The sequence below is a fragment of the Castanea sativa genome, chromosome 6, assembly GCF_040712315.1.
Source record: "Castanea sativa cultivar Marrone di Chiusa Pesio chromosome 6, ASM4071231v1".
Lineage (NCBI taxonomy): Eukaryota > Viridiplantae > Streptophyta > Magnoliopsida > Fagales > Fagaceae > Castanea > Castanea sativa.
This window is the reverse complement of record NC_134018.1, coordinates 5570001-5593845: the sequence shown is the minus strand read 5'-3', so window position 1 is coordinate 5593845 and position 23845 is coordinate 5570001. Positions and strand designations below refer to the sequence as shown.

The window sequence follows — 23845 nt, the reverse complement described above, 5'->3', positions numbered from 1 at the left end:
TCTTGGCATAGTATAAGTTTATGAAATAATATAAGTTTATATTTTCATGTTCAATTATTGTTTTATTTTTAATCTCTTGGCATGTATATTTAGTTTTGCGAATTAGAAATTATAAACCTTAAATCTTAGATGTTTAGCCTTCAAAATTTCATGAGTTTTCTTTAAAAAAAATACTTCTAAGAAAAAGAAAAGGAAATAATAGAAAATTTTATATTGGAAACGGTCAAATGTAATAACTAAATATACAAGTACACCTGATCAAACAAAAAAGGGCATATAGTGGCATTTTTAGAGTCTAATCAATTATGGTTGCTTATGGATTTATTATGTTACAATTTTTTCCATTCATTATTTTAGTGACGTATAATACATAATCGAAATTAATTTCACAAACATTAAACACATATTAGTGTTATAAAATAACTAATAACGAACACGCGCATCGCCCTGGACATCCACTAGTAAGCTTTAGTTGCTTAACTTACCCAAAACTAGAACTTGACCTCACCGTGTACTCTGCTACAAGTTGAGCAAAAGACGATGACTTGTTTTCTAGCAATCTATTTGGAGAATCATATTCCTCTATAAGCCCTGCAGCAGGGTCCAGAGAAATTTGCTAAGCCATAGGATTACAATGAAATCATATAAACCATGAAACAAGATTAGAAGTAAGAGAAAGTCATATGGTCAAACTAACCATTATTTAGTAGCAGAACCATGTCACTATGAAGAACGGAAGTTATTCGATGTGCAATGGTAATGACTGTACAGTTGGAAAAATGTTGACTGAGGGTTTGCTGAATCAGATTATCTGTAGCAGTATCAACAGATGCAGTAGCTTCATCAAGCACCAATACCTTACTTTTCTTGAGCAGCACACGGCCAAGGCAGACCAGCTGCCTCTGACCCACACTCCAATTCTCTCCGTTCTCACTAACTGCAGCATCCCTAAGAATATAAGCAATATGTTTCCATTACATAGTTTAATAATATTCCACATAAGAAGCTGAAATGACAAACCTGTGGAATCTAGTTTTCCTTCTTTCTCCCTAACTTTATCTCCAAGTTGACACTTATCCAAAGCCTAAAACAATTCAAGGGGAAAAATTTAAGGCAATGAATAAATCAGAATAAATAAATAAATAAAAGCAAATGCCACCCATTGACCGCAAATCATAAAGGCATCGCATGGCCACTTTACAAACAAATTTAGCAAAGAGAAAATTCTTTTAATAACCCAAGAAGAAATCAACCCACCTCCCAAATTTGTCCATCGGTATGCTCATCGAGTGGATCCAGGTTGCTTCTTATAGTCCCTTCAAACATTGTTGGTTCCTGAGGGATAATGCTTAGTCTAGATCGCAAATCATGCAGTCCAATCAAGGAGATGTTGATTCCATCTATAATTATCTGACCAGCAGCAGGTTCAACAATCCGGAAAAGTGCTTGTATGAGAGTTGATTTACCACTGCCTGTTCTCCCTACAATGCCAGTTCTCATTCCTCCAGGAAAAGTACATGTGAGACCTCGCAAAACAAGTGGCATATGTGGGGCATACCTTACCTACATTACACCCCTTATCATTAATTAATGTGGAACACATAAAAATCTTAGTCATGAACGACCTTATTAACAAGATTACGGTTGGTTGGTAATAAATAGTAATGGACCAAAACTACCTGCAGATCACAAATATCCACTTCTCCATTTGGTGGCCAAGAATGATCTGGCCGGTTTTCTTCTATCTCAAGAGGAGGTTCACTTGGGATACAAGTGTATTGAAGTATTCTCTCTACTGATATAATTTTGTTCTCCATTTGGCAAAGAACCCATATTACCCAGGCTATGTTTAAATTAAGTCCATATGTCACAGCCAAGCCCGCAATGCCTTTAGGAAAAAGGAAACAAGAATTTAAAAAGAAAAAAAAAAAGGACAATTAGAAAAGTATTACTTGAATTCCTTTTCCAAATTAAAACAAACAGCAAGGAGCATTGTTAGTACACCAGATTGGAATTACTTACCTGGATCAATGACTCCCTCAGGAATAAATATCAAGAAAACCAAGGAGAAGAAAAATGTGATGGAAGACATCATATCCAAGCGGAAGCACAACCATTCCCTTGCACCAGCAGCGTTGAACTTTGGCCGAGAATATGCATCTGTGAGTTTCAAATTTATGTCCCTAAATCGTGACTCTTCATCAAAGCTCCTAATTGTTGTTGAGCCTGAAATTGTTTCGGCGAAATGTTGTATCACAGGAGCTTTGCACACACCAACTAATCTTGTTAGTTCTCGTGCTGAAGGCATGTAATATTGCTGCATAATAATATATTTGTTACAACACTTCTCTCTGCATAAGAATGACTATAATACATTGGAATATCTTATGAAAAAACACTCCATACACCTTGCAACTTGAAAAAAAACCAATCTTAAGAAAAAGCATTTAAAAAAATCTCTTAGTAAAGGTTTTAAATTTAATCTAAGAGAGCATGTAGCATGTGCACAGCCCAAAATGTAAAGAAGGCGGTATGATAAGTATAGAGTTATATGGTTTCAGGAAGAATGTAAGACAACACTGTGACAAAGTCAGTGGGTATACCTGATACCAGATACAGGTTGCAATCACTGGGATAAAAACAATAAGAACCTGCCATGCAACCTGAGACATTACTGCAATAATTCCAAGAAGCTGGATCATCGCGAAGGAAAATGCCCCAACTTGATATGGAATATTGAAATCCACTGCACTTTGGTCTGTAGAAGCCTGCCAGGAAACATACAGCCAATTCAATAAATATATCTACACCAATCATGTTTGTGTGTGTGTGTGTGTGTGTGTGTGTGTGTGTGAGAGAGAGAGAGAGAGAGAGAGAGGAGAACTGTTTAAACCGAAGGAAAAAGCTATATAAAATTGTAAACTATGACTCTTGAAGCTTTCAATATGGAAATACCCATAAACATTTCCCACTTACTCTGTTTAGGATTCTTCCACTTGGAGTGGCATCAAAGAAGGACATGGGGGCACGGAAAATGCATAAGTGCATCTTATTGAAGAGTATAGTGGCTGTCTTGAACCCAGCAGTAAAAAGTACCAGGGATCTCACAAGGATGCAAAATGAACTTCCAATGGCCAAAGCGACATAAACACTTATAAGAGTAGAGCTAGAAACTGTAGGTTTAACATCCTGTGAGATTGGAGTTGCCCAAGCCATCCAATAATTGCTTCCAATTTGAAGGATCTGATAGAGAACCTGTGCCAGCAATACACAGGGCACAAGAGCTCCTTTGTATGCCATAGAAATATATTTCCAATAGACTGAAAACCCAACTTTACCTTTCTCTCTCTCTTCTTCTTCGATAATCTGTCCCTTTGATCCAACAACATCATCTGTTTTACCATTTTGAACATCTTTATTTTCATTTTTTTCAACAACCCCATCAGTAATATCCATATCTCCAACATCCTTGCTCATATTTGTACTTTCAGAAACTGACCCTGCCTCTGCAGAATCAAGTTCAGACAAAGCTTTCTTATGTGCTCCCACAAGTTCCATAAAATCAGTTCCGGAATTAAGAATGTCATTGTACTTTCCAGCTTGAGTAATTTTTCCTTCTTTCATGACCTAACAACAAATGTAATAGTTGATTTCACAGATAGAAAAGTGGGGAACAATCCATTCATAAGTTGAGATCATAAATAAAAAGGTGGAAATAAACTTAATGTGAATGGCTCACCAAGATAAGATCAGCAGCAGGTAAGAACTCTACTTGATGAGTAACATAAATCACTACTTTTGAACTCAAGAGGCCCAGCAAACATTCCTGCCATGTATGAATCAAGTAAATCCATTTCAAAAAGAGCTATGTATTAACTACAGAAAACAAAGACTGAACAAAGTGCAATAATATTCAAGTACCCCTACTGACAACAAGAAACTATCTTCAAATTTGTAGAACACCAATTTATAATATAATAAATTAAGGGGGGAAAAATGCATTTTAATCAGAATGAAATGACATTAGAGTAGGAAAGGAAATTACCCGGAAGAGGTGGGATCCTGTATGAGCATCAACAGCACTAAAAGGATCATCAAACAAATAGATATCAGCATTTTGGTATAGAGCACGTGCAATTTGAATCCTTTGCTTCTGTCCACCACTCAAATTGATTCCTCTCTCACCTATTAGTGTCTGATCTCCAAACGAGAGAATTTCGAGATCCTTCTTCAAGGAACATGCTTCAAGGACCCTTTCATACCTCATTCTTTCCATCTCCTTACCAAACAATATGTTCTCTTCTATCTTGCCACTCTGTATCCATGGTGACTGAGCAACATAGGCCTTTGTCCCACACAACTTAACAGTGCCAGATATCCTGGGTATTTCTCCAAGGATACAAGAAAGCAAACTTGACTTGCCTGAACCAACAGTTCCACAAACAGCAACCCTCATGCCATGTTGCACTTTCAAATTTATATCTTTCAATGTAGGATTAGAGGAAGATAAATCCCAAGAGAAATTTCCATCAATAATCTCTATTGCTGTATTAGAACTACCTCTTGGAAGCTTCTCTATTGTGTCAAACTGCAAGTCCTCAAGACGAAGAAATGAAACAATTCGATCAAGGGACACTTTAGTTTGTGCAATCATTGAAACTGTGTCAGGAAGATTAAATATAGGCTCCTGAAGAATCCTAAACGTTGCAAGTGCAGATAAGATCTTCCCCGACTCAAGTGGGATTCCCATTAGCATGCAAGCACCAAAAGTGGCCACAGACACAAATGTGGGAGCACCCCAAAAGACAAATGTAGTCATAGCATTAGCGTATACATACCTTTTCAACCATCCTGCCTCGGTTTCCCTAAGCTTGGCAATTTTAGATAGAAACTTCATCTCCCATCCTTGAAGCTTTAGAATTCTCATGTTCCTTAAAATCTCAGACGTTGCCTTCATCCTTTTGTCTTTTGACTCCATTATCTTGTCCTGAAACTTCTCTTGGAATTTCTCCAATGGATAATTTGCCAACATAACAAGTACAGTTGCAACAAAAGCTGCAATTGAAGCAAGCCCAAGATTTTTATATAAAATTAACAATGCAACAGCAACTTGAACAAGGACCATCCACGGATCGTGCATAAACCAACCAAAGTCACCTATCCTCTCAGCGTCAACTGTCATGAGATTGATGATCTCCCCACTAGTGTGTCCCTGCTTTGACTGGCATGAAAGAGTCATACCCTTATCATAGATCATTGTAGCCAAGACTGATCTGACCCTAATTCCAACCAGCTGCAAATTAAAGAACCAGTGCCTCTGTGCGATGCATTCCACAAGTTTTGAAGCAAAAAACACTGAAACCAGCACATATCCCTCATTCTTGTACTGTCGGCGCCCATTAAGGTATTGAACAAAATTGTCAATAAGATATGGTCCAACATAGGAAGCCAATGTGTAGATCATCACATACAGGGCTGTCAAAAGAATCTCTTTCCATGCAAAGAAGAGTAATGCCTTCACTAGCTTCCATGTGGTCACATTATTAACCGTACCACACTCTGTCTCAAGCTTATTTCTAAAAACGGGGAAGGCCCCAACTACACTATCACCGGGAGCAAGTTGAGGAACATCCTCGAGGTCTAAAGTCTTCTTGTTGCCTAGAGCAATTAGAGGACCCAGCCAAGAGAGTGTAAGATTGCTAAAAAATCCAGCACTTGAAAAAGGGGTTACAGTATCAACCCCCTTAGACTGGCTTGAAGCTGCTTCATTACTACCACTAGAATTGCCATTCAAAAGAGGTTCTTCAAGAAGGGTATCTTCACCCTCATTCTTTCCAAAATATCCCACATAACAGAGGAAGAAACCCGAGACAACCGAGACAACATCGGAAACAGAATACTGAACTGGTAAATTAACATGTTTCCTATAAAGAACAACATCTATGGCAAGGCAATAACAAGAACTACAGAGGTAGAAACCCCACCAAACTCTCAATAAAAACGGGTACATTGATTTAGCTGAATTGAACAATTGAGTACGCAAGTAAACACATACTGAACCCCAAGCAAGTGTTCTGAGTGCTAAATCCAAAAGGGTCATTAGCCTTTCATCAGACCAACCATTTCTATACCAATAAAAGTAATTCAATAAACATAACACTAGACTAAACACAGAAACACCAAAACAACAAATTACAGTCTGTTTACAGTACAAACTCCCTTTGTTCTTAAACTTCTCTTTTGGACCTTCACTATGCCCCACCTTAAATTTCTTGCACAACCATGAGATAAACAACACAGATAACAAAACCAAGTGCAAAGAACCGGAAAACCCACGTAGGAAAATGGGTTTTGTGAGAAAATCAGTACCTGAGTACGTGATTGAGGAGTAGTGGTGTGAGAACAAGATTGACATACCGTGCTTTGAGGATTGGACAAGTTCCATTTTTAGTGGAGCTTTTGTGGATGTTGGATGGATTCGATACGCATGTTAAGTTTAAAGATTCATGGTATTTATAAAACTGTAGTCCGGCGGCTTGATGCATTTGGCGCCTAAAGCGAAAATTAATTATCTTGTAATAAAGGTAAAATTACTACTAATTAATATAAACTACATAGAATTTTTTTCTTTTTTTAAAAAAGTTTTATAAATAAAAAAAGTTTGACAAAACTTTTCATATTTGTTAATATGACAGATTGATAGTGGTAAATAAAAAAGTGGTGTAAGTGGTAGACTTAAATGAGAACTAATAAAAGTTTACTGACTCAACTCTTATTATTTTTTTTAGAAGTGCAATATTCACAATATTTTTTATAACAAATTTTATGTTTTAAGTTGCTTTTATTTTTTATTTGAAAATATCACTATATTTATTTTTTTGCCATCAATAATAACCTACTACTTAACATTAGTTGTTAAAGTGTTGTGAAAAATATTGTGAACATTGCATTTTTCTTTCTTTTTTATTTATTTTTCATCTGGTAAAATATATTATTTTATTTATTTATTATAAATAACCCTATTGATTAAAATTTGAGGGCTTTTTTTTTGCTTCAGGCCTTAGACGACTGCATTTTTTGCTCTAGCATTCTGCCCGCTCCGGTAGTCCAAAATGACAGGCTGAGATAGAGAGGGAATCAAAGCTGGCTTTCCTTGGGCATATATAGTGGCTCTAACAGTTTTTAATAACGATGTTTAAGTACCACGTAAACATGTATGAATTAAAAAATATTATAAAAATAAGTGCTGCTGTACAGTATCAAACCAACCCTTAATATCCAATGAATATATCCATCCTAATTATAAATGAGTTATGGCACCAAGTTGCGCTAAAAGTGATGTTCCTAGCTTACTCATTGGGGATTCATGCAATGGATAACAACAGAACGTCTGCGGGTTGATTTTTCTCGACATGGGCGTCAATGTTTGCGTGATTAACTAAAAGGACACAGGCAACACAAAAAGTCAAAGACAACTACAAAATTGTGCCAAAACTATATTCTTCTCCATTCTACTCCATCTAACACTATATTTTCAGATACTTTCTTAATTGACATTTTATTTTTTTTAATAATATAATTTTTGGCCTTTATCTTTCTTACCTACGGGTATATTAATCGTTTTTCTCTGAACTATTTAAGTGATTCTCCTCTTTTTTGTCTTGGGCATTATTGTTTCACATCCAACGTAATTCAAACTCTCTCACATAGAACGTGTTTGGATTCGGCTGAAAGTAGCTGCGTCCGCGTTTTGCTACTTTCCATTTTTTTTTTTTTTTTTTTTTTGCTGCTGCGGAGACAAGTGCGCAGTGCGCGCATTGTATATGTACTTTTTTAGCAATTTTTTATTAAAAATGGGTCCCGTAGTACTATTTACACATTTAAAAATTATTTCACTACAGTGTTTTCAGTTTTCAGTTTTCAATTTTCAGCAATAAGTTCTATCCAAACGGACTCATAATATCCACAAAAATATAGATATCTAATATAATATTGTAAATACTGTGTCAAACATTAATTTAGTCTTTCTTTTTAAGGTCAAAAGGAAAATAAAAATAGCTGAAAAAATTTTCAGTGATTTAAAACAGAAAAAGAAAAACGCATACGGACGGAAAAATAAACATGAAGTTCCTGAAATGACGCAAACATTTTCCTCCTTCAATCGTTGTGCAGGTGAGTCATGCTGTCTTTCTCACCACTTAAAAGTGAAAACAATGCCCACAGAACACCAACTTTGACTTCTTTTTTGTCTCATTTTGGACTATTTGTCCTGTGCAAACGAGAAAAATCATTTACTATGACATAGGTGAAGAAAATTTTAAGGTAGTCTCTAACATGGATTATTAATCAATTGATTTAGAAATACACTAAATCTTGTTTCTCCAAAAAAAAAAAAAAAACACTTAATCTAGCACATAAATAACTTGTCTCCATTTTTTTAGTAAAAATTATATATGATTTCTAGCCATAATATAAGATCACAAATTAAAAACAATCTATCTAATTAATTCAAACAGTATACTCTAAACAATTTGTGTATTAATCATCAATATAGATTTAATCATAGAAATTTTCAGTCATAATATTTATTTACTTTATATATGTGTGGTTTATATATGTGTAGGAAGTTAATCAAGTATAGTACATAAATAAGTTTGAGCTTGTTCAAAAAATAAGTTCCAAACTTAAATAAATAATCTAACTCAAAGTTGAGAGGGGTGATGGAGCAAAGGTTGATAGTTTCAAGGCAAGTGCATCTCAATCTCCAAGGATTAAGTTCGATTTTTTCACAAAAATAAAATAAAATAATCTTAATGATTTAATACTCAATATGACTCGACTCAATTATTAAAAAGCAAATTGATTAATTCAATGCATGGTTGGAGAATTTATCTATTTATAATTTCTGGCCATATAGTAAATTTTTTTTATTTTTTTATTTTTTTATTTTATGTACGTACTTCTCAGTCTCCCACTAGTTCCCTGAAAATCTTGTGGCATTGTGAAAGTCACTAGTCCCAATTAGATCACATTTCAATCATTGAATTTAATCAGTTTAATCTTCATATGCCACTTGCATTACAAGCATGCATCTCTTTTCTTCAGCTTTCCTCGCACATGTTTGACTAACTTTATATTTGTGGTAGTACCTTGATTCAATTGTCATTTCTTTTGTCCATTTCATTTCCATGTCATTGAAAAGTTGAAGATCAAAATGGATTTCTTCGTATTTTCAACAAAAATATTTAAGGTTCAAATCTAAAATCATAGTCCCAATAAAAGAAAAACCACATACATCATTCCATCTATTCTTATTATCAGTGCTTCTCTAGAAAATTTCTTTCAGATTATTGTGTCATTTAATCTATTTTGTCATTAGTTTGTTTACCTACCTGATGAATTTAAATCTCATATCATCCGATCAGTACATAAAACATATTCGTTTCATTTCATTGAATACAACATTTTCTGTATCGTATGGAAAATACTTGGTCTTGTTCACTTATGCTATGTGCATAATGTGAGCTCTATACATCATACAATATGCTCTTTAACTCAAAATAAGTATATTAATATTTTATGATATGTTTTACTAGTTGAAATTCAGCTCATAAAGTAGTTTTAAGAAATTTAAAATACTATTTCAACTTGATGATGTGAAGAAAATCAGTAGGCTGGATGCTTCATCCTTGAAAGGACCACTTGCTCTCTCAATGACCTAAAAAAGAAAGAAAAGCGATCAAAGGTGACCGGAGTTGCCGGCCAAGAACCCTTTGATGACGAAGTTAGTTTTCTCTCTATATTTTTGGAGTTCCAATTTTTTTGGAGCAATCAAAACGTACCTTTCATTGGTCTGAACGGGTGTTTATATAGTGTCCTAGGAGCAATTATTGGAATTATAACCTCTCATGGATTTGAGGAGGTCGGGGGTTCATGGATAACTCCTACAACCGTTTAGGAGTTATATTTTCTTATACAACGGTCGCCTGAAGTTATGCGTGAATTACGGAGTGGTAAAATATACTTAGTAATTCTAAAGTGTAAAAGCCTCGTTCAGGGGTCTTCATGTGGATGAGTCCCTTCAGGACGGGGTTGTGCGCATCCCATGGACAAGGGATGTAGCTTTGTTTTCATCCAAGGTCGGCCTTGCGCGTTAGCCTCGTCTTGATGCTAACTCCTGGACGGCTGCCGGTGTGATGACCGTCCGGGGACAGTCTGAGTGTCTTCATCCCTCATCAGTTGCCCCCTCGTCCAGGGGGTATGCAGCGTATCACCAGACTTTAGGACGAGTCTTTTCTTCACTTTTGTTTTGTTTTTTTTTTTTTTTTTTTTTAAGAAGCGCACCACGTGTCATACTTTCATAGGTGGTTGGCCGCGTCGATTTACCCCTTCGAGGTAGGCGCCACGTGTCACTTTCCCATTGGCCTCGTCGTTGTGGATACCAAGACTTTTCTACCTATAAATAGTGGTTTCCCTCTCGTGCCCCTCTCACTTTTTCAGATTTTCTGTTTTGACATCCTTCTAGAGCTAGGTATTCCCTTTACTTTAACTCTCAAACTTTCCTTTTTAAGTGTTAGGACATCCTCAATGGCTTCCTATTCGTCTAGCGACAGTGTAGTCAAAGCCATAAACGAGTATCACGATTCTTCTAGTTATGATACTTCTAGTAACGATAGTAGTAGTAGTGGCCACACAACAGAGGAATATACCTCTGGCGTCCCAGGAATTCCCATCGAGACCTTACAAGAAAATGTTAGGACGAGGGCAGACTCTGGGGCTGATACCTCAACGAGCATCCTGCCGTCCTCCCATTTGGATGAAGAGGAAACTGTATATAGTTGTGCTATAGAGATCCCTTCTAGGATGGACGAGAGGAGCTTAGATGCTCTTAGGAGTTGGTTCCAAATTCCTGACGACCTAAATCCTAGGTTAGCCGTCTGAGGTGAATGGTGTTGCCAACCTCTTTTTGGAATAGATGTTTACGAAGCTTACTTGTTAGGGGGGCTCAGACTTCCTTTGAATGCCTTTGCAAGGGAATTACTCACTAGGCTGGGCTTGGGAGTGTGTCAGCTTAACCCCAACGCATGGAGACTTATTGTCTCTATGCAAGTCTTATGGAGAGAGGTATTTGATGGGAACTGTCCTATCACCGTGGACGAGTTCCTATACTGTTATAAACCCTTCGAGATAAGTCAATCTCTAGGCCTTTATCAATTTACAGCTAGGGGCAATGACTGTAGATTGATTAAGTCTTTGCCCTCGTCTGACAGAAGCTGGAAGACATAATTTTTCTTTGTCTCTGGTTTCTGGGCGGGGCATCCTATTGAGGTTGGTAGAGATTCATTTGCTCCTTATACTGGAGAATTAGGCAACCTTCGTCAAGAAGGTATGTCATGTTTTTCCTTCGTTCTTTTTTATTTTTATTTTTATTGATCTTGTTGTGTTTTATTTTTAAACAGTGGTCTAACCTTAATTTTCCTCTTCCTTTTTCAGCTGTTAGACGACCTTTTTTGAGTAAGTTCCACCGTGATCGCGTCCACAGGGCTCGTCTACACCCCGAGAGAAACTTTCAGTCGTTGGTGACTCTTCGACGTTTGCACAGGTAGGGACTCGGCCTTGAGATCCGTCGAAGCCCTCGCGCATGAGCAAACTGTCCGTAGACGTGAGTGCTTTTCTTTCTTAAGGTACATATAAATATTTTATTTTTATAGATACTTATATGTGTACATGTATTTTTTTTTTTTTTTAGGAATGGTAACCATGAAGGGAAATAAGGGAAAGGAGGTGATTGACGAGATGGCTAGGCCTGAAGTTCAACCCTAACCTCGTCCTGCTGCTAAAGACAAGAGGAAAAGCTTGTCCAAAAACTTGGACCTGGGAAGCTTGCCCAGTCGTCGGGGAAAGAAAGCCAAGCAAGGGTCGTCCAGGCCTGATCCTCCTTCCTCCCAGCCGTCCATCCCAGTCGTTGATATCGACTCGTCCACGCCTGTTAGCGTTACCCCGTCCAAGTCCCCTGCTCTTGCTTCGTCCCAGCCTCCTTAAAGGACTTCTACAAACTTATTGGAGAATGAGGATTTGGCTTGGGAACGATTCCAAGAGGCTATAATAGGCGAGGACGTGGTTGCGTGCTACGACATGTCTTTGAAGGAGTTTGAGCACTCCGGCGTCCATGACCTTTTTAAGGTGAGCATCTTTATCTTGTCTTGGTTTAGCCATGTTATCCACTGTTATTTTTGTCTCTTGAACCTTTTTATCTTTCATGTAGGCAATGTCGAAGTTCATAGCTGCGTTCAGATAGGCCACAAAGATGGACAGGACGAGGATCCTTCTAGAGAAAAGAATAGAAGAGATTAAAAACGACTGCAGGACTTGGGCCGAGGTGGCAAACAAGGCCAAGGACGAGGCTGAGGGGTTGAGAGCTTTGGTGGGGGAGCTGAAATCCGATGCTGCCAAGAAGGACGACCGTCTTGACCTTCTTCAAAAGAAGAATGATGAGTTGAGTCTTCTCCTCGAGAAAGCTAAAGACGAGGCAGTGGAGGAGTTCAAGGCGTCCAAGGAGTTTACTGACCTGCTGGACACTAACTATGCAGTAGGGTTTGAAGATTTTAGGATGGATGCTATAGACAACTTTCCTAGAGTTGACTTTAGCTCCATTAAACTTAACCTTGGCACTGCTACAAGTTCCCTTCTCCAAACAGGCTCAGACGATGTTAACATTGAGGACGACACCTCCACCAAACTAGCTCAGGATGATCCCAACATTGATGCCCTCCCTTCTTGATGGAAAATTTTAAAATTAGTGTTATTGTTTATGTTGTTTTTCTTTTGGTCCGTTGTTTTTGGACCCTTTCTTCTTTTTCTTTCTTAAAATTTATTAAAGTACAATTACCTCATCTAGAGTGCTCTAGACGAGTTTATTGACAATTGCCTTTTAAGGCGTATTTTATAAGGGTTTTTGGACGGTGGTCGTCTACCCTCTTTAATTTCTAATGAATATCTATTTTCGTCTGTTATCGTTGTTTCATGGACGAGATTATACATTATTTTTATCATTTATGCTATTGTTCTAAGTGTTGAATGATCGTCTATGTGATTTCTTTATGAACGACCCACTTAGGACGATAATGATGACTGCATTATTTTTGCTTATCCTTTAGGCAATTATTACTCGTCTTCCCGCAAGACATTGAGGCGTCTTGACTAGCTGCTCGTCTTTGGAATGTTATGCCCTAGCGCCTGCCTTCTTTCCTAGACGAGTGGGCCTTGCATTTTTCTTTTTGCTTTATCCTTGTTTAAAGGAAAGCCTTTTTGCTTTATCCTTATTTAAAGGAAAGCTTGGACAAGTATGCCTTAACTTTTTTTTTTTTTCTCTTTGTTTTATCCTTATTTAAAGGAAAGCCTTTTATTTAAAGGAAAGCTTGGACGAGTATGCCTTAACTTTTTTTTTTCTCTTTGCTTTATCCCTATTTAAAGGAAAACTTGGACGAGTATTTCTGCATCCGAAGATTTCTATTCGTCTTAGGCTTTTGCCCATTCTGTGGGTATTATTATGGAAATTAGATTTATGCATTAAATACATTAGAAATCCAAACTATATTATTATATGAACATTGTCCACAAGTATGACACATGTTTATAAGCTAGTGCCTTATTAAAATACGTTTAGAAAATACATAGCCTTGTCTTTCATAAGCTGGTCTGTAAAATGGTGCAAAAGTTTAAGAACTAATGCACTTTTTATTCTTAATACATACTATAACAGTAGTAAGAAAACAACAATAAATATAAGCGAGATCACAGTTGTAACTTCGTCACTAACTTCCCTCGTCCCTGCTTATCACTGATAGTACCTCCTTAGGTGCTCCACGTTCCAGGGATGCTTTAACTTTTGCCCATCAAGAGCTTCCAGGTAGTAAGACCCCAGCCTCTTGCAGTTGATTACCTTGTAGGGTCCTTCCCAATTGGGTCCCAACTTTCCATGAGCTGGGTTCCTAGTTGCTAAGGAGACTCTTCTGAGGACAAGGTCCCCCACACTGAACCATCTGGGTTTCACCATGGCATCATGCTGCCTGGCTATAAGATTCTTGTATCTTGCTGTCCTTTGCTCCGCTTCCATTCTTACCTCATCAACAAGATCGAGGTCAAGACGAAGTTGTTCCTCATTCTCTTTTTCCTAATACTTCATCACTCAATGATTAGCCATATGAACTTTTGTCGGTATAACGGCTTCACTTTCGTAGGCTAGCTTAAAGGGGGTCTCTCTTGTCGGAGTTTGTACGGTCGTCCTGTAGGCCCAAAGAACACTTGGTACCTCGTTTGGCCATATCCCTTTTGCCCCCTCAAGCCGAGTCTTGATGATTTTTAGCAAAGATCGGTTGGCTACTTCTGCTTGTCCATTTGCCTGTGGATGGGAGGGTGAGGAATAGTGATTCTTGATCCCAAAATGATCGCAAAAGTCCTTGAAGGGTGCGTTGTCGAATTGACGTCCGTTATCCAATACTAATACCCTGGGTACTCCGAACCTACATAGAATATTCTTCCATACAAAATTTTTCACGTTTTGCTGAGTGATTGATGCAAGAGGTTCGACTTCTACCTACTTGGTAAAGTAATCGATTCCTACCACCAAAAACTTCATTTGCCTAGTTCCCATGGGGAAGGGACCTAGGATATCCAGTCCCCACTGTGCAAAGGGCCATGGGGCCATCATTGGGGTCTAGTACTCTGACGGCTGTCTAGGTACATTGCTATGGCGCTGACACTGGTCACATACCTTGACATAGGCTTTAGCATCTGCCTGCATTGTAGGCCAATAGTAGCCGGCACGGACGATCTTATGGACTAGCGATTTCGTTCCCGAATGATTTCCACATGCTCCTTCATGAACTTCCCTCAAAATATAGTTTGACTCGTCAGGAGCCAAGCACCTTAAGTAAGGTTGGGAAAAACCTCGCTTGTATAGCACTTCATTTATGAAAATGTACTTGGCTGTCCTGACCCTCAACTTTCTTGCTTCATCTTTGTCTTCTAGGACCCTTCCATCTTTAAGATAAATCACTATTGGACTCATCCAATTTTCTCCTCCTCCTATCTGCTATATGTCAGGGATGTCTATGCTTGGCATATACTGGACGTTGTCGCACTCGTCTGTAACTCCTGCCGAAGCTGCTTTTGCCAAGGCGTCTGCTTCCATATTTTCCTCCCTAGGGAGTTAAACAAAACTTACAGCTGAAAATTTTCGTGCAAGTCGTTTCACTTTGTTGAGGTATTTCTTCATTCGATCTTCCTTAGTATCACACATTCCATTTACTTGGTTAATGACTAGCTGAGAATCTCCTCTAATTGTTACCGACTCCGCCCCTAAGGACTTAGCCAATTCCAATCCTTTGAGTAGAGCTTCGTACTCAGCCTCATTGTTGGTGGTTTGATACTGCAGACGGGCCGCATTCTCCAGCTTGTCACCCTTAGAGGACTTCAGTATAACTCCAATTCCTCCTATATACAATGTGGACGATCCATCAACATTAATCACCCATTTTTTAACACCTTCGTCCTTGTCCAGCTCATCCTGGCTGGGGGTGAACTCTGCGATGAAATCTGCTAATGCCTGTGCCTTTATCGCACTCCTTGGAACGTATCTGATATCGAATTCGCTAAGTTCGACAGCCCACTGTATTAGCCGTCTAGTAGCTTCCAATTTTTTCATTGCTTTCTTTATAGGATGTTCTGTCAGGACGTTAATGATGTGAGCTTGGAAATAATGCCTCAACTTCCTAGAAGCCGTGATTAATGCAAAGGCTAGCTTCTCCATCATCGGGTATCGTCCTTCTGCTCCTCTCATTGTACAGCTTGTATAATAAACCGGTTTCTGGACTTTCCCCTCTTCTCTGACCAATGTTGAGTTTACTGCGTGTGGGGACACTGCCAAATACAAATACAACTCTTCTCTAGGTACAGACGGACTCAACAGCGGCGCTGTCATGAGATATGTCTTCAAGTCTTGGAAGGCCCTTTGACACTCGTCCGTCCATTCAAATGCCTTCCTGAGGACTTTAAAGAATGACAAACATTTGTCAGTAGCTTTTGACACAAACCTGTTGAGGGCAGCGACTCGTCCGATAAGAGACTGGACTTCCTTGATATTTTTCGATGGCTCCATGTTCAGTATTGCCTGGATTTTGTCCGGATTTGCTTCAATTCCTCTATGCAAAGCCATGAACCCCAAAAATTTCCCCGACGAAATTCCGAAAGCACACTTGGTTGGATTCAATTTCATGTTATACCGCCGCAGTGTATCAAAGGTCTCTTGAAGGTCGTTTAGATGATTGTCCTCATCTTTGCTTTTCACCAACATGTCGTCTACATAAACCTCCACATTTCGCCCGATTTGGGGATGGAACATGTGGTTAACCAGCCTCTGGTAAGTTGCCCCTGCGTTTTTCAATCCAAAGGGCATCACTTTGTAGCAATACAACCCTTGGCTTGTAATAAATGAGGTTTTTTCTTGATCCGCTTTATCCATCTTTATCTGGTTGTAACTTGAGAAGGCGTCCATAAAGCTAAGAACTCTGTGACCTGCCGTTGAGTCCACCATTTGGTCGATGCGTGGCAAGGGGTAACTATCCTTGGGGCAGGCTTTGTTTAAGTCGGTGAAGTCCACGCACATTCGCCACTTGCCATTAGCTTTCTTCACCATGACCACGTTCGCTAACTAGTCTGGATAATAAACTTCTCGGATGAACTCTGTGACAACCAACTTCTGTACTTCTTCCTTGATGGCATTGTCTCACTCAGGAACAAAAACACTTTTCTTCTGGCGCATTGGTTTTGAATAAGGACACACGTTCAGACTATGAGTAATAATACTTGGATCAATGCCAGGCATGTCTTGATGACTCCATGCAAAGACGTCAAGGATTTTCTTCAAAAATCGAACCAAAGCTTGCTTTGCCCCCTCTTCCATACTTGCCCCAATTCTAGTAAACTTCTCAGGCTGGTTTTCGTCTAAGGGGACGTTTTCTAACACTTCAGTGGGTTTGGCTGTGATCCTTCTCCCATCTATACTCATTGCCTGCATGTGTTCGTCCATCGCCAGCATGGTCAAATAGCATTCTCTGGCGGCCAATTGATCTCCTTGTACTTGGCCCACTCCATGCTCGGTAGGAAATTTGACAGACAAGTGGTAGGTAGAGGTTACCGCCTTCCAGCTATTCAGAGTTGGTCTTCCAATAATTGCATTATACGACGATGCACAATCAACAACAAGGAAATTTATCTCCTTGGCTATCAGCTGTGGATGTGTTCCAACGACCATTGGTAATGTGATGGTGCCCACCGATTGCACCTTCATTCCTCTGAATCCTACCAATGGCGAATTCACTGGTCGAAGCTGATCTCGTCCTAGCCTCATTTGCTGGAAGGCGGGGTAGTAAAGAATGTTTGCAGAACTGCCATTGTCTATCAACACCCTCCTGGTCATGTAGTTAGAAATGAACAGAGTGATGACTATCGCGTCATCATGTGGGTGGTGAAGTCGTCCTGCTTCCTCGTCCATGAATGTAACAGCCTGCTTGTCTACTTCCCTCGTCCTAGGCAGTCGTCTAGACAGTTGGATGTTCTGCACCAACTTCAAGTATGTCTTCCTCGACTTGGATGACTGCACTGTCGAGTTCCCTCCTATAATTACCCTTATTTCTCCTAGTGGGGGTCGTGATGACTCTTCCACCTTAGCTTTCAGTTTCTCATCTCTTTGGCCTCGTCCAAGGAAGTTTTTTAGCTTTCCTTGTCTAATGAGATTCTCTATCTGCTACTTCAAGTCAAAGCACTCGTCCGTGTCATGCCCGTGATCTCTGTGAAAGCGGCAGTACTTGCTTCTATTGCGCTTGTTAGGGTCTCCTTTCATCTTATCCAGCCACTTCAAGGACGTATCATCCTTGATCTGCATAAGAACCTGCTCTAGTGGCATGGTCAAGGGCGTGTATTGCTGATTCCTCGCGGAGGAACTTGCCCTCTTCCCATCCTTGTCTTTCTTTCGTCTACCCGAGCTTTCTTAGGACGAGGTCCCTGATCTGAGTAACGATGGTAGCTTGCTTTTGAGCGCTCTGCCCTTTTTCTTTTCTTGGCTATGATAGCGTCCTCAGCATTCATGAAATTCTGGGCCGAATGGACGAGCTCGGCCATAGTCTGTGGTTCCTGCTCGTAGAGCTTATGAATGAACAAGTCAGAATTGACCCCGTTATGGAAGGCGGCCAGCAACAGCTTGTCATCCATTTTGTCCACCGTCAAGGCTTCCCTATTAAACCGGGTAATAAAGGATCGCAAACTCTCATTTTTTCCTTGCTCTATAGTCAGTAGACTAGAAGAGGAACGCTTGTGGCGCTGTCCTCCAATGAAATTATTGACAAACAACTTACTCAACTCTTCAAACGATCCCACCGAGTTTGGGGGTATTTTACTGAACCACACCCGCGCTGGTCCCTTAAGTGTGGTGGGGAAAGCTCTACACATAATCTCGTCCGAAACCCCTTGAAGGTGCATGGTTGTCTTGAAAGTAGCAATGTGGTCACACGGGTCGTGATTTCCATCATACGAATCCAAGGAAGGTATTTTGAATTTTGGAGGTAGGAGATGACTGTTGATGGAAGCTGTGAAAGGGGAGTCTATTCGGTGAACCATATCATCCACTGGGTTCGCCCGCCTCATGTTCTCGCTAATCTCTTCCATGGCTTTCCTCATCTGGTCCATTTCTCTTTCCAAGTGTGGCACTTTTCTTGAAGCGGTACCCCTTGTCTAATTTCGGACTCGACATTTTCTCCTCCGCCTTCCTGACTCTAGGCTCGTCTCTTTGTGTGCCCTTCCTAGCGCTGCCTCCTAAGGTTGATCTCCCTATTCAACTCCTGATTCTGACGGGTCAGTTCTGCCATAGCGGCAGTCATGGATTGTATATGTTGAATAGAAGGCGATTGCATGACAGGCGCTGACCTGCAATCACGAAAGGGATTGCTAGATGCATCCCTACTCTCTTGGTGGTCTGGGCTGGTAGCCCTTGATCTTGTTCGAACCATTCAGCATTTCGTCTAGGAAAGGCTAATCTTTGACAACAAAAACATAGTCGAATGAAAAGAACAGCGAATAGTGTTTGTTTCTATTCCCCACAGACGTCGCCAACTGATGATGTGAAGAAAATCAGTAGGCTGGATGCTTCGGACTTGAAAGGACCACTTGCTCTCTCAATGGCCTGAAAAAGAAAGAAAAGCGATCAAAGGTGACTGGGGTTGCCGACCAAGAACCCTCCGATGGCAAAGTTAGTTTTCTCTCTATATTTTTGGATTTCCAATTTTTTGGAAGCAATCAAAACGTACCTTTCATTAGTCTGAACGGGTGTTTATATAATGTCCTAGGAGCAGTTATTGGAATTATAACCTCTCCTGAATTTGAGGAGGTTGGGGGTTCATGGATAACTCCTACAACCGTTTAGGAGTTATATTCTCTCATACAACGATCGCCTGAAGTTATGCGTGAATTACGGAGTGGTAAAATGTACTTAGTAATTCTAAAGTGTAAAAGCCTCGTCCAAGGGTCTTCATGTGGATGAGTCCCTTCAGGACGGGGCTGTGCGCATCCCATGGACGAGAGATGTAGCTTTGTTTTCGTCCAAGGACGGCCTTGCGCGTTAGCCTCGTCTTGATGCTAACTCCTGGACGGCTGCCGGTGTGATGACCATCCAGGGACGGTCTGAGTGTCTTCATCCCTCATCACAACTAAAACTTTATTACTAAAATATTCTTGAAATTTTTAAAACGTTTCATGATTTATTTTGTTTGTTATCTACAATTATTTTTGGTTTTTCTATAAGATTGATAGATCTGATATGATGTGCATGCTTTCACTAAACATTTTTCTTCTTCTTTTTTTCCCGAATCATTTTTTTATAATCCTATAGTTCAATTTTGATGATGGTAGATTGGTAGTAATCTTTTCACCATCTAACTTTACTTCATGGACTAAGTGACTTACCATTTGAAAGTATAGCCTTAAACATATATATGCATTCTTGCACACTTAAAGATTTCATCATATTTATAGAACTATAGTCCAAAATGTGAGAGTCTGAGACATAGAGTGAAAATAAAGCCGGCTTTCATCGTAAAAAAGTGGTGACTACGTTGTTGGACAGTGACTCAAATGCATGTGTGAGTGTGTTCTGATAAAGAAGCTTAGGAAATGGCAAAAATGAGGAGGACAAAAATAACAGCTTTTCTTTTTTTAAGGAATTTTTTTTTTTGAGATATAAAAAGAAAGAGAAAAACAAACGCAAAGACAGAAAAATCAACCTGGAATTCCGGAAAAGACTCAAACCTTTTCATTTGTATCGCTGTGCTGGACATAACCGGGGACTATAGACTGTCGGATGCCGTCCTTTTCAGTGTAAAACTATGCCCATGAACACCGCCCACGTGACTTTTTCTTTGGCCAACTCTAAAACTGGTAAATAGCATTGATATTTGATAATTACACATACGGTTCGGTCGAAACCGTGTTATTTAAAACACCATTTCAGTTAGCTCGTAAAATTTTGTTTTCAAAAACACAATTTTATCATTTCACAATTATTATTAACTAGTAAATTACCCGTGCGATGTACAGACAATGTTGTAATGTTTTATGTAAGATGGTTTTAGAAAATATTGTATATGTATTATAACTTAATTGTTATAAAACTTTATTAGAAATGAGTACATCATAAAAAGCAACAATTACAAATTGTACACAGAGATCCATTATAATTATTCAATTGAAGTAATGAGAAGAAGAAAAAAAAAAAAAAAAAAAACTTTAGAGCAATATTAAAGAATAAAGGTGGATATAGAACGAATCTTTCTCTTTCTCCTTAATTCTAAAACAAAATATATATCTTAAAAACTCACAATTAATCATATCATATACAAAACTTACGAATCCACAATGTTCAACCTTTACATCAAAATTGTAATTGTCGTTGATATTCAATATAAAATGCAAACTTTCATTCCTTGGTTGTAACCAACTCATATGGATTAGGATTAAATGAGACAACAATGTTAGAGCTACGTAAATGTCGTCGAAAGATTAAAGGTAAATAATATCGTTTTTGGTCTGTGAGTATTTGACTTGGGATGACATGAAGGGTCATAGGTAGATATCTAAAGGAATAGAAATACAAGAGGTGAACATGGTAAATTAAAATGCAAAGAGTATTTGTGTGTATGTGTGAGGAACAAAAGGTCTTGAAACATTGAACCAAATGATACAAAGAATATTTATTTGTTAATTAGAAAAGTCTTGAAACATTGAAATAAATGAAACAAAAAGTCAATATTTAATTTGTTTTTATCTCTGATGTGGCACTTGAATATTTCAATTCTCTTTGTATAGAATGCGTCACTTGGCAAAACTTCGTACTTTTTCACATGAGGGCTCTGCTTATATATATTGACTAGTCTTAGACCCTAAATTATTTTTTATTGTGATATAATGTATAATTTATTCTCTAAATTTTTTTGAAGATAATATGTTCCCTTTAGAAATTAAACAATTTCTATTCGTTCCAATTAGGTCTACTTCAGTTTCAATGGTCCAATTTTGTCCACTCGGTTCAATTCGATCCACTTGGTCAATTTCAGTCCATCTTTAGACTAATTGGGCCTTAAATTGATTCTTTTTGTAGGTTTTTATTTCAAATTTAGCTCAAAAATTCATTTTGTTTCTTAATTTTTTTGGTTGAAAATTATGAAATTTTATTATATTTGTGCTAAACTCTTTAGTTTTGAGTTAAAAAATACAAAGAAAATACTAAAATAGACATTAAAAATTAGAATTATGAGCCCTAAAAATGCAATAAAAAAGATAAATGTTCAAAAGTCTTATTCAGTCCACATTAGTTTTATATGGTCTATGATGTCCTCTTCGGTCCAATTTAGTCATATCCGGTCCAATTTAGTCATATCCGGTCCTATTTAGTGTATTCTGTCCATTGAAGTTATATTTGGTCTAATTTGATCCATTTGGTTATATTTAGTCCACTGCAGTCCACATTGGCTCTATTTTGTCCACATTAGTCCTATTCTGTGCACTTTGGTCTTATTCGGTCCATTCTGTCTACTTTGATTCATTTGGTCCTCTTTAGTCCACATTGGTCCTATTCGTTTCATTCTATCCACTTTGATCTACTTCAGTTCTATCCAAGTCATTCAGTCCACTTTAGTCCTATTCGGTCCAATTTGTCTGCTTTGGTTCTATTCTGTCCACTTCAATCCTATTCAATCCACACTGGTCTTATACTGTCCAATTTAGTCTCATTCAGTCCATTACATCCACTTCGGTCCATTTAGTCTTATCTGTCCATTTGGTCCACTTTATTCGATCTGGTCCAATTCAGATCACTTCAGTTCATTTTAGTACACTTTGATTTATTTTTGTGCACCTACATAATGGAAAAAAACATATTTGGGTTGAAATCACTAATCTAATTCCAAATTTATTTAAAATATATATAAATCTCAAACTTTTAGTATTTAAAATCTTAAGCATAACATTTATTTTTGCTATGCTTTGTTGAGTTACATTTCAATCCACTTTGGTATAGCTAGATTTAAGCGAAAGCCTTTTTAAACATAAAGGCTATGAATATACAAATGTAATTTTTAAGCCAGTTATTCATTTGTTTTAATGTCATTACTTTTTGGAAGAATAAATGCCATCAATCAAGTCCAGCATATATGCTTCATTTCAAGCACTAAAGTTACAACTTAGTTACTTTCATGAGCCTCATCAATATCTATTATGATCTGAAATTTACTAAGTATACACCATTTGTTCTTACAATATGCCTAAAAGGCTAAAACACACTGCAACCACCAGTTACATCAACAAAAATCCCGTCAATATCATTCAGCATAGTCCAAACAAGATCACAAAGCCACTGAATTTTCCTCGTTGTCAATAGACTTGCCAGAGTCAAATAAGCTTAGTTGCTCAACTTCCTGAAACTGGAATTTCACATCATGGTATGCTCTGCTACAGGTTGAGCAAAAGATAACAATCTAGTTGGAGAATTTATATTCCTCAATAAGCCCTGCACCAGGATTGAGAGAAATCTGCTTAGCCACAGGATTACAATGAAATCATATTAACCATGAAAGAACAACAGAAGATATAATTATATAGTCAAACTAACCATTATTTAGTAGCATAACCATAGAACCACTGAATTTTCGTCATTGTCAACCAACTTGCTAGAGTCAAACAGGGCACAAATATTCATAGCCACTTTACTTTCCAAAACTCGAATTTGCCCTCACAGTGTACTCTGCTACAAGTTGAGCAAAAGATGATGATTTTTTTAATCTTGTTGGACGAAGATTTAGTGTTAGACAAAATATAGTCTATTTTTATCATTTGTTAATTTTTTGATGTTTTTATGTAATCTTCAAACGTCTACGCTTGGGCCTTTTATTTCCTTCATTCTAGGTAATTTTAATGTTTTTCTAGTCAAATTAGAGTCCTATCATGGAGTGCATCATTTAGAATTTGTTTAGAAATATTTTTACTAGGAAAATGAGTTTTAGGAAGCGTTTAAATAAGTCTGTTATCTGTAAAAGTTTAGTTTGTTTATTATCTCTCTTTTGGTGGATTCCAGAGTCTTTATTTTGAATTCAAGGAATCCTTTAGTATCCAGCCCTTTCACGCTTTCCTTTATATCAGACCATAGGATTACAATGAAATCATTCTAACCATGAAAGAACTGAATGAACAAAAGATATAGGAGTAAAACAAATCATATGGTCATACTAACCATTATTTAGTA

At 38.1% G+C, this 23845-nt stretch overlaps 1 protein-coding gene and 1 pseudogene across 1 annotated transcript; both read right to left on the bottom strand.

Moving 5' to 3' along the window:
• Nucleotides 1–260: 260 nt before the first annotated feature.
• On the bottom strand, nucleotides 261–6479 carry LOC142640531 (ABC transporter C family member 3-like). Its single transcript, XM_075814663.1, has 10 exons — nucleotides 4046–6479; nucleotides 3740–3826; nucleotides 2977–3627; nucleotides 2604–2768; nucleotides 2023–2317; nucleotides 1680–1888; nucleotides 1258–1563; nucleotides 1021–1084; nucleotides 698–937; nucleotides 261–591 (listed from the first exon to the last, which is right to left on the bottom strand). The coding sequence occupies exons 1-10, from the start codon at nucleotides 6443–6445 to the stop codon at nucleotides 482–484; spliced, it is 4527 nt and encodes a 1508-aa protein (XP_075670778.1). The 5' UTR covers nucleotides 6446–6479; the 3' UTR covers nucleotides 261–481.
• Nucleotides 6480–22791: 16312 nt separating this feature from the next.
• LOC142641691 (ABC transporter C family member 3-like) overlaps nucleotides 22792–23845 on the bottom strand; it is an 11892-nt pseudogene continuing 10838 nt past the window's right edge.